General features: G+C 50.4%; 1 protein-coding gene across 1 annotated transcript in view; it reads right to left on the reverse strand.

Moving 5' to 3' along the window:
• Window positions 1–10,911, reverse strand: part of Colec12 (collectin subfamily member 12) — a 151,752-nt gene extending 140,841 nt beyond the window's left edge. The window contains exon 1 of the mRNA XM_004853176.3: window positions 10,748–10,911. Within this exon, the coding sequence (XP_004853233.2) occupies window positions 10,748–10,754 (7 nt within the window). The 5' untranslated portion in view covers window positions 10,755–10,911. The remainder of the gene's footprint in view (window positions 1–10,747) is intronic.
• Between the last annotated feature and the right edge of the window lie 262 nt (window positions 10,912–11,173).

An 11,173-nucleotide genomic window follows, 5' to 3' on the forward strand; every position in this document is an offset into this window, starting at 1 on the left:
CATACAGGGCTACCATTAGTTTGCTTGTTTGTTTGTTTTCTTTTCCCTCTCAGATCTTTTTCCCATGCAGCTTTTGCCTGGCTCCTCTCTCTTTCCTGAAATTTCCCTGGGAACTCGCATGTCTCATATTTTTTTTATTAAAGCAGTTCGGTTCTGTCCCTGCCTCTCCCTCTGAATTAACATACTCAAACCCATTAGGGCTTAAGAAAACAAAGGCCCAACAGGCGGCCCACCCATGCTAGGGCTCACCAAGGGTCTCCTGCATCTTGTCTTAACCTTCATCCCAAAGGATTAGCCTGCTTTTTTTATTTTGAAATACTGAGGATTGAATCCAGGGCCTCAGCACTGAGCTGCATCCCCCCCCACCCCCCCACCCCCGGTCCTTTTTTATTTTGAGATACAACCTCCATAAACTGCCCAGGCTGGGCCCACTTGCAATCCTCCTGCCTTAGCCTCCTAGCTGGGATTACAGGTGTACGCCACCAAACCCGGCTGGATTAGCCATTCCTCTCTCTCACCCAATGCAGAAAGTAGATAGAATATTACACAATACCTGAGGGTCACTGATAAAATACGACAGATAACTTCTAACTGGGGTCACCAGGAAAGGACTTGTACAGAAGTGTCTTAATTCAGTCTTGCTGCTTTTTGTGTCATAAGGGAGTGAATGAAAACTGATACATATTACAACCCTTTCCTGGTAGTTCATAGTGGCTTTCTAACTATTTGAGACTCTGAGAGGTGTTAAGAGAGGAAAAACAAAAACTTCTTTAGCTTTGTTTTTACTTAAGTGTTTTCAATCGTTGACTCTAGAAGCCTCTTTTCCTAGCCCTCAAAGTTGGGTAGCGTTTGGGCTGGGAAAACTGTGTCTTAGTCAGCTTTGAGTTGCTAACAAATACCCAGATGGCCAAGCTATAAAGAAAGAGAGGTTTGGTTTGGCTGACAGATCAGATCGGAGGCTCCGGCCTGCACTCTGAGGCAGAATGGCTCACCTCATAGCAGGAAAGTGAGAGAGCTACATCCCAACCACTCAGCCCTGCCAGCCCTGCCTGCTAAGTGCTCCTCTACCTCCCAGCTGGGGGCCCCTCCTCAGCCCGAGCTCATTCGGCAGAAAGGCTGTGGTGAACGGACATAGGCGCTGACTGGCTTGTGGCTGTGTGGACAGCCTAGACCGGCCTACAAAGCCATGCAGAGACCGTGTCCCAGTGTACAGGAAATAATATCGGAGATGAAATATGGAATAGTGTAATTCCCAATACGAGCCACTGAACATTCTAGAGAGCACAGGCTACCATGAGGCTCCAAGCTTTCAACCGTCGGCCTGGTGCTACGTTCCCTCTCCAAGCCTCCTCCTCACTGTAAATGTGTCCACTGACATTTTCCAGGAACTCATCTCCTCAGCAATGTCCCACTCCCCACAGTCTGCCTCAGACAGCCAAGGCCACGGACCTGCCACACCTTACAGAAGTAAGGACTTGGTTAAAGTCTAAGAGCTCTGCTGGGCATGGTGGCCCAGGGTTGAAATCCAAGCACTGGGGAAGCTGAGCCAGGAGGATCACTACGAGTTGAGGCCAGCCTGGGCTACACAGTGAGCTCAAGGCCAGCCTACATAATGACACCCTGCCTCACAAAAACTCTCTGAGGAATGTATTATGTACTGCAATCATGTACTAATAAAAAATAAAAACTGAAAAGGAAAAGAAAAAATTTAAACACAAAGTTACAATATCACCCAACAACTCTACTCCTAGATATACACCCAAGAGAAATGAAAACATGCGTACATACAAAAACTTGTACATGAATGTTTGTAACAGCACAAAAGGGGAGACAGCTGAAATGTTCCCCAAAGGATAGATGAGTATATTTTGGTATATCCATAGAATGGAATATTATTCGGCAATAAAAAGGAATGAAGCACTGACACGTACTAACATACAACCCCGAACACACGCTAAGCAAAAGAAGCCAGTCTGAAAAACATCACATATTGTGTAATTCCACTTATAGGAGATGACTACGTCAGGCTAATCTACAAAGTCTATGGCAAATGAGTCTGCAGGGAGAGTGACACAGCCAACACAACCAGCCCAGCCGCCCTTGTGACCCTCAGACTCGGGTGTGAAGAAGCAGAGCTGAGCTGTCCCTGCAGATGGAGCCACAAGATCCTAAAGAAATAAACACCTCTGTTTTGCACTGCGGGTTTGGATGGTTTGTTTGGCAACAGCAGACCCTGAAAGGTAAATACCAGAAAGAAGCGCTAAGGAGTTATCAAGGGCTTGCTCTGGGGAACTGGAAGGGATAAATGAAGAAAGCCTGAGTGGAAAGCAGCTGTTTTTCATAATAAACCTGTGCTATTAAGCGAATGTGTGCAATTAACTTTGCAAAAATAGAAACTAGCTGGGCCCAGTGGCCCCTGCCTTTCATCCCAGTACTTGAGGCAGGAGGGTCACCGTGTGAGTTGAAGGTCAGCCTGGGCTACACAGTGAGACCTTGTCTCAAACCCAATCTCCCTCAAAAAATCCAGGAGACACTTGCTTTAGGAACAAAGAGAGATAGGAGACCTTTTTCCTTTATAGTTCAAATTTCAAGCCATTTCTTACTTGTATCCCTAAAAGAGTCATGGATGCTAAAGCAGACTTCCCTCAGCTGCTACAGCTTCAGCAACTCAGAGCACACAGCAAGTCAGCCATCCAAAGCCTTGGCACCTGCCGAGTGTGGCACACACCTGTGATCCTGGCACTGGAGAGGCTGAGGCAGGAAGATAGCCCCGAGGTCGAGGCCAACCTGTCTCAAACAACCTAAATAAATAACAATTTAAAAGGAATTAAAGGGGCGGGGATTTAGCTCAGTGGTTCCACTGCCTGCCTGGCAAGTACAAGGTCCCGAGTTTGATCCCCGGTACCACCTCACATAGTCTGCTTCCTCCTTGTACCTGGGCTCCGGTTATCTGTGAGTGAATCCTACCTGGCCTACCTGACTCCAAACTCCCTGAGGACAGGGATTTACCCGCCTTATCGATGTTTCCACAGTGCCTTGTACACGGACAGTTCATACCAAATATTTGATTTTTTAAAAATGGCGGCCATAGTGCCACACACCTGTAATCCCAGCTCTTGGGAGGCTTAGGCAGGAGGATCACAGCGAGTTTGAGGTCAGCTTGGGCTACACAGTGAGGTTAGGGCCAACCCGAAGAACAAAGCGAGACCTTGTCTCAAAAAAAACAAACAAAAAAATGGGGCTGAGGGTGTAGCTCAATGGTAAAACACTCACCTAGCATGCACAAGGCCCTGGGTTTGATCCCTAGCAAAAACTAAAGAAAAAGAGCCCAGCACAGTGGTGGATGCCTGAACTCTCAGCTATTAGGGAGGCTAAGGCAGGAGGATCCCAAGTTTGAGGCCAGTGTGAGCAACTTAGCAAGATCCTGTCTTCAAATTTAAAAAGGGGGAGGGTTAGGATGTAACTCAATGGTACAACATCCCTGGGTTCGAGCCCCAGTACCAAAAGAAAGGAGAGGCATAGAGGAGAGGAAAAGGAAATAAGTTAGGACTTGGTGGTCCAACTGTAAGTAATAAATCGAAATACGACAGCTTCATGGAAAATTAACCCTAATGAAACAGACAGGACAGCATATGGCTGAACCTTATGTATGCATACATCTGTCCTAATTCAGTGACAACTTTCATGTGTGCTGCTGGATGTGGTAACCTTCCTGAATAAAATCAGACACTGATTGAGGCAGGGATCTTTAGGACACATGTCAGGATCAGCAGGCCCAACAGCCTGCTGGGAACTCAGTGCTCCTGAGTAAGTGAAGTGCATTTACACACATTTATCAAGTTCCCACTGCTATCAGAGCAAGCATGAAAACTGCACCATCGCTACAGTGACAAACTGCTAAGTGTGGTCCCTGCATTCAGGTGGGGCTGATTTTTGATGCCAAGAACAGTGACAGGCATATGACTGTGACAGGCGTGAGGTAACAGGCATGAGAGTGACAGGTATAATGGTGACAGGCATGATGCTGACATGTACAAGGTGACAGGCCTGACAGTGACAGGCACAGGTGACAGGCGGGATGGCACTGTAGCACTCCCAGCACTAACACTACTCAGCCCCCAAGGTCAGTGACAACACTGCTGCAATCCGAAGATTAACTTCAATACCGGACACTTGCCTTCCAGGTCTAAACTGCATCACTTGATCAAATTAACACAAATGGCTCGGAAATTGGCAGTTAAACTACCACCCGGAGGAAGCAGCGGATTACAGCAACCCAGGTGACTTCAAAACCTAAAACATCAGTTCTCATTACACAGCATTCCAAGCAACTGAGCTGCATTGCCCTCTTCAATCCTCAAACAGCACGCAGATAAACATTCTCTCATTTCAGCCAGGCATGGTGGCCCACACCTGTGATGCCAGCGCTCAGGAGGCTGAGGCAAGAAGATCGCTGAGTTTGAGGACAGCCTGGCTACATAATGAGACCCTGTCTCTCTCTCTCTCACACACACACACACAAATCTCATCTCACAGATAAAGAAACTGAGGTCACACAGGGCTAATTCGCTGGCAGTCACCAGGTTTTCTGTTTCACAGCCCACACTCCTTTAGCCGCACAAAGATCAGATTCAACTCCCTGGTTCACGAAGCATAATTGCATTTTATGAGGTGATTCTCTTTTATTTTATCTGCTCTTAAGTTGGACTGTTTAACCTTTGAAATAAGTTGTTTCAGCTACTTTCCTAAGTTTCCAGTTCATAAGAAAATGACAGCCAGGGCCCAAGCATGGTGGTGCTTATCTGGAATCCCAGCACTTGGGAAGCCTGAGGCAGAAGGACCGAAAGTTTGAGCCAGCGTGGGTAACTCAGCAATGTAGTAAGACTCTGAGGGAATGGGATGAAAAAAAGAATTGAGATGTGTTATGGCCATGTACCAACTCCCCATGAGAAATGTAATCCGTATGTACTGCGAACATGGACCAATAAAAACACTGAAAGAAACAAAGTTGGAGATGTAGCTCAGTGTGAAGGCCCTGGGTTCAATCCCTAGTATGGGAGGATGGGAGGATGGGAGGATGGAAGGATGGAAGGAAGGAAGAAAGGAAAGAAAGGAAAAAGGGAAAAAGGAAAGGACGCAAAAAAGGAAAGGAAAGAAATAACACCCAGGCATAGCGATACACGTCTGTAATCTCAGCACTCAGGAGGCTGAGGGAGGAGGATTTCAAGTTCAAAGCCAGGCTGGGAAATAAGGAATAGAGGGAAGAAGGGAGGGAGAGAAGGAAGAAAGGAAGGAAAAGACGAGGAAGGACCCAAAGAAATGCAGCTAGGTCCACAGAGCCAATGCCAAACAGCTTTCACAAAGTCAATGTCCAACCCCTCTGGCTGATGATACCACTTCATGTGACACTGAGCTACAGCACTAAGTCATTTAGGAAGTGTAAATGACTCAGGTTTAATATATCCAAGTCCAATAAATTTACTTAACTTTAAATATCCTCCCATGTTAAAACACATTTTTCTGTCAAGTGCGGTGGCGCACACCTGTAGTCCCAGCACTCGAGAGGCTGAGGCAGGATGTTGCCATGAGTTCGAGGCCACCCAGAACTACATAGCAAGACCTTGTCTCAAAATAAATAAATAGAGGGCTGGGGACTTAGCTCAGTGGCACTGCGCCTGTCTTGCAACTGCAAGGACCAGAGTTTGATCCCCAGTACCAAAAAAAAATCTGGGATTACTAATTTCTGCTTGCCTGGGGTTTCACTGCTGTGTAATTACAGAAGCCCCTTAAGCGATCAGCAAGGCCTTAGCGAGGCCCTCCTTTGGTCAGGGCTCTCTGAGCGACACTCGCTCAAGCAGGAACTAAATCATTGCTTGATTGAAGAGTTGCCTCCCTCACAAGCTGGGTGGAGGGGCTGGTTCAAAACTTCTCAGCAGTAAAGCATGAGACACCTTCTGTGAAGAAGGGCTCTACCTCCTTGCACCTTAAGATCTGCCCCTGGAAATGGCACTTCTGACATTTTATGGGCTCTCACCTGTGGCTTCTGCAACCAGATGTGAGTCTGACTGCTGGCTTCCCTACCAACTGGCTGGGGAGCCTTGGATCGCACTGCAACCTCTCTGAGCGAAAGTTTTCCTACCTGCAGTTGTGGGGAATAACAATGATTGGGACCAGGGATTTAGCTCAGTGGTTCCAGCACCTGCCTTGCAAGCACAAGGTCCTGAGTTCAATCCCCAGTACCAAAAAAATTTTTTAAAAAGTAACGATTTTTTTCCCTTGCATTGTTCTTCTTTGAATGGTTTTAATTTTTGCATGTGTGTGTTTGATAATAGTTATTTTATATATAAAAAGAGTAATGACTGGCGTGAGGTGAGAATGGTGGTGTATACCTGTAAGAGGGGGAGGCAGGAGGATCGCTGTGAGTCCAAGGCCAGCTTGGGCTACACTGTGAGTAGAGAGGACTGGCCAATGGTCAGTGCTCAGTACATGAGACGTCATTAGAGGGGAAGATGGCCCGGACACTAAGTGGCCCATCAGAAAAAACCTGAGAAGCCGTCTGTGGTCACAAACCACAGTTCAGAGGGCTCTCGTCTCCAGCACAGGACTTAGTCCTGCCTTGTGGCCACCGACGGCCTCTGTGGCTGAGACATCCAGGCTTATGGGGGCACAAGGCCTGGCAGGGGTGGGGCCTGCCTCTCCAGGGACCCAGCCTCTCCTTCCCATCTGGGATCCCCCAGGCCTCCCTGAGAGATCGCTCACAATCTGGGCTCACCCGAGGCAAAAAGGCTTTTCCTGTCACCAAATGGAGAGGTCTATTTTCTCATTGGAAAGCTAATATTTTGAGGCCCATGTAACTGACTTTAGCAGTGGTTGCATCCACTGTGGTGAAATAATATTTTAATGAGAATAAGCACGTATTAGGAAAATCAGACCCCGATCTGCTAGCTTTCCTACCTTCCCATCACCAGAACCACATGGCAAAGGCTGGGGAGAGGGAAGAAGCTGGGGAAATTGCATGAAGACCACAAAGAAGAGCTATGCTTAGCAATAATTAAACTTCACCTTAAGAATGTCAAGCATCTGCAAATCAGTGACAAGCCAAAGTATGATAAGAGGAAGGGCAGCCTTGCAGCCCAATCTGTGAGTGGGAAGTGCCTGATTTTGTATTTTGTTTCTACCTTTCATGCTTGCTGGCTCAGTATCCTAGTTAAGCACAAGAAAACTTAATCTGAGAAAGCAAGGAGACAGAAAAACAGGGAGTAGGAGAAATACGCTGCTTACCAGTGCTTTTGGGAAAGTATTACTGCCAAACAGTATTCTAGAAATGTTTATATACAAAAGTACAAAAATAAGCAGCTGAACACTGTGTTTCGAGGCGCTACTCCTCTGCCCATGTTAAATGAGAACCTCGGAGGTCCCCAGTGGCGCTGGCTGTTTTCAGACGTCTCTTAGGCAACAAGAGCTGCTGCACTGAAACTCACCGATATCCTCAACTTGCTGACCCAAGAGTGTGATTTAGTAGCAGCACATCCAACTCTAGAGCAGTCAGATTCCTCCCTAAAAAGTGTATGTGTCCAACAATCATGAGCTGTATGGTGTAGTCCAGCTAATGAAGGATGAAACTAAAAATACATTAAAACAAACCTCCTGTTTTAATCAGTTTGCAAGACTTCAAGGACTGCAGTAGCGGAGCAAGAAATTTTCTTCTAGAAAATACATAATGATGTCATTATTTTGGTTACTTGGGACTCCAGAGATGGAAGAGACAGAGGCTTGCTAAGTGCAACCGATAGGTGGCGCTGTGGCACACGGCAGTTTGGGATCCTACAGAACCCAGATTATGACAAAGGTCAGGTCCAAGGTTTAAACGTCAGAATTCGAAAGCTTCCCTCCTCAAAAAGGTACCCTGAAAAACCATTCGACTGCACAGGATCTACTGCTTTGGCAAATGAAATTCTGTAACTTCCACAGTAGCCACTGATTTTGCATTTGGCTAAAGAATGTTTTAGATTGACCCATCCCTGGGGGGCTGGATCTAAACTCTCTGCCCAGCACAAAAATCCAGGGTGCTCAAGTTCCCCACGTAAAATGGCACAGGGCTGATGTTGTTGGAGTTCAGTGCTAGTGCGCAGGTTTAGGGTGCTTGAGGCCCAGCACCACAAAACATAAAGAAAAGAAGCGGGACGGTCTTTGCATACAAGCTTCTCACATCCTCTAGAACACTTTAAATCGGTTTTCAATGACTAATGATACCTCATACAAGGTGAGTGCTATGTACACGGTTGTTACACTTTGTTGTTGTGGGGTTTTTTGGGTATAGGGATCGAACTCGGGACCTTGTGCTTTCGAGGCAGGCTGTGGCACCACTGAGCTAAACCCCCCGGCCCATTACACTGTATTTCTAAGGAAATAATGATAAGGAAAAAAAAGGTCTGTACACGTTCAGAGCAGGCACAACTCTTTCCAGTTACTGTCAGTCCTTGGCTAGTTGTATCTTCAGAGGATACCGACTCTACTCGGACTCTAACCGTCTGCTGGGCTCGTCGTCACCTTGTAGCATTTAGAGAAATCAAATTCTAATGAAAACTGGCCAATTATCAGCTGTGCAACATAATCAGAAACCCAGCGAGAGAATAATCCCCCTTAGAAAGGCGACTTCCCTTTTTATCCAGGACTCACTCACGTGCTGGTCTCGGGAGGCCTCAGCCCAGTCACCGCCTGGCTCCTGCTCTCCTGGCCACCGTACCAGCTGTAGCTCACGGCTTCTCAGCTGAGATCCACTGTTCTTCTCGTCTACACCAAAGGTTCCCGACTCAGGCGCCCCAGAGCCTTGGAAGCCACATAAGGAAGGTCTGCCTCTAGGTCCCTTCCTGTCCCCCCAGCTCCCAGCTCCTGTTTCTCCCTCCTTCGTTTCTCCGTGGGAAGGAAGGAGTGAAAACGCCTCCTCTTGGCCAGGGGTATATCCAGAGCTTGTGTTTAGCACTCTGGGTTCATACCTCAGCAGAAAAACAGAACAGAACCTGTACTCTAGGACTAACTGCAGAGTGCTCACAGAGGGCACAGCACTGTGGGTTGGCACTTGATAAGCAGTGGAAAATTATTACTGCCCCTCCTCTCCCTCGACTCACCAACTGGACAAATGAGCGCAAAATCTGTGGTAATAGTAAGCAAATCTCCTACAGAATATTTTCATGTAAAAAGAGGCCTTCAAAAGGACTGGTCTACACAGGACCCCTGGACCTGCCTTCCCAATGGAGGCAAGATGGTGCGGCTGTCCGGTAAAGACCGCAGAGGGTAAAATAGGAGCCTTCTCCTGGGGTTCACAACCTGGTTGACAGTGCTGCATGAATCACACCAAAAATGTGTTCAGAGCCCGGTGTGGTGACACATGCCTTTAATTCCAGCACTCAGGCCGGCGAGGCAGGAGGACCGCCCTGGCTACATAGTAACTTCAAGACCAGCCCAGACTACATTAAAAAAAAAAAAAAAGCGTTCAGAGCTTTTAGGTGCATTTTCATTTTCCATTGCAGGTTTGAATTAATGCTGCGAAGTGCCCAAGCTGCAGTTACAGTCATTTACTCGGTAAAGCTGTAACAGAAGTCTTAGTGTTTAGGAACCCACGATGGAGCTAGTGGAGAGGGTAGCTTACCTTCCCAAGAGCTGAAATACTACTGGCCAGAAGTCTCAGCCCTGGGAAACTCCCTTCTAGGGCGCATCCTTCCATCAGAGCTAAGGAACGTGCACCTTTCCCATAAAGCAAATGAAAGAAGCGAAACGGGTAGAGAACGCACACCATCGCATTTTGAAAGGCCCTGTGCAGGAAGCTGCAAACGTCTTTTATCCCCCCCCCACCACGGCGGCCGCTCCCCACCTGTTGTCCGGTCCCTTCCTCCCGATCCCTTCCCGTGGGGACGCAGCGCCCTTGGAAGGCAGGGAACCGGCGGGCACCAACTCTGCAGATTCTGGAAACTTTCCCAGCGCGCGGGGCTCCCCGGGCCCCTGCAGCAACCCTGGAGCCACCGCGCGGCCCGGCGAGGCTGGAAACTCGGCCGGCGCGGTCGGGAGGCGTCTCCACCCGGGCCCGGACCGCGCGGGGCACCGCCAGGGAACTCGAGCCCGCTCCAGCCCATCGCTCAACACTTGCTTTGATGCTCCGCCGCGACCATTTATCTGACATCTAAATCTCCGCGTCTCCACTAAACAGAAGGCTGCCTGCGAAGCCTGCTCCCCGCGGGCTCCCTTCCAAGGTCCGATAACCTCTGACACTGCCACAAACGGGCTGCGAGGACGCGGGCGGAGAGGTGACTTTCCAGCCCGGTTCCGCTGTTAGATGCCAAGCGTGCGTCCCGAGCCAGCTGCGCTCCGCGGGCCGCTAATCGTTGCCAGATGTGGGGCGGGCGCCGCGCGGACATCCCGGGTCCCCGAGAAAACTCCCGGGCCGCGCGCGGCGACAGCTCGGACGGGGACAGCACAGCCCCGGGGAGGAAGAGGGCGGCGGGGAGCGCAGAGCGGTGCCAGCTCGCGCTCCCCCACAGGTTTTTCCAATTAAAAAGTTGGAAACCGGAATCCGTAAACAACGGCTCCCAACTACCTTGCAAAAGTCGGGGCGGCGAGGAGAGGACTTGCGCGCTTCCGAGCCCCAGCCTCGAGTCCCCGCGGTGCCCACGCCGGCCCCGGAGAGACGCGCCCCGGGGTCCCGGGCTGCAGCCCCGCTCCCGCCGTCCGGAGCCCCCCGCCGCCGCCCTACCTTTCATGGTGGCCGAGGACGCGCGCCGCCAACCCCGGGGCTCCGCGCTAGGAAGTCGCCCTGAGCGCCGTCACTGCGCGCCCATGGCAGCCGCGCCGCGCGCCCGCCGTCTGCGTCCAGCCCGCCGCGCCGCCGCCGCCACTGCGCTCCGCGCTCTGCGCTCTGCCGCCGCCGCCGCCGCCGCCGCCGCCGCCGCCGCCGCCGCCGCCACCCCGGCCCCGCCGCGCCCTCGCGCCCGCCCCGCCTCTGAGTCCCGCCCCCGCGCCCCGCCCCGCCCTGCCGGGGCTCCCGGGTCTCCGCACCCCGCCCCAGCCAGGAGGAAAGCCCCTCCCGGGAGGTCCCGGGGTCACTCCCGGGCGCAAGACAGGGGCAGCTGCCCAAGCCACACTACCCAGGGAGCATGGGGCCGCGGGGTGGCGGGGCGAG

The sequence above is a fragment of the Heterocephalus glaber genome, unplaced genomic scaffold (assembly GCF_053883595.1).
Source record: "Heterocephalus glaber isolate CG9 unplaced genomic scaffold, H.glaber_assembly_v1.0 deba00000331, whole genome shotgun sequence".
Lineage (NCBI taxonomy): Eukaryota > Metazoa > Chordata > Mammalia > Rodentia > Bathyergidae > Heterocephalus > Heterocephalus glaber.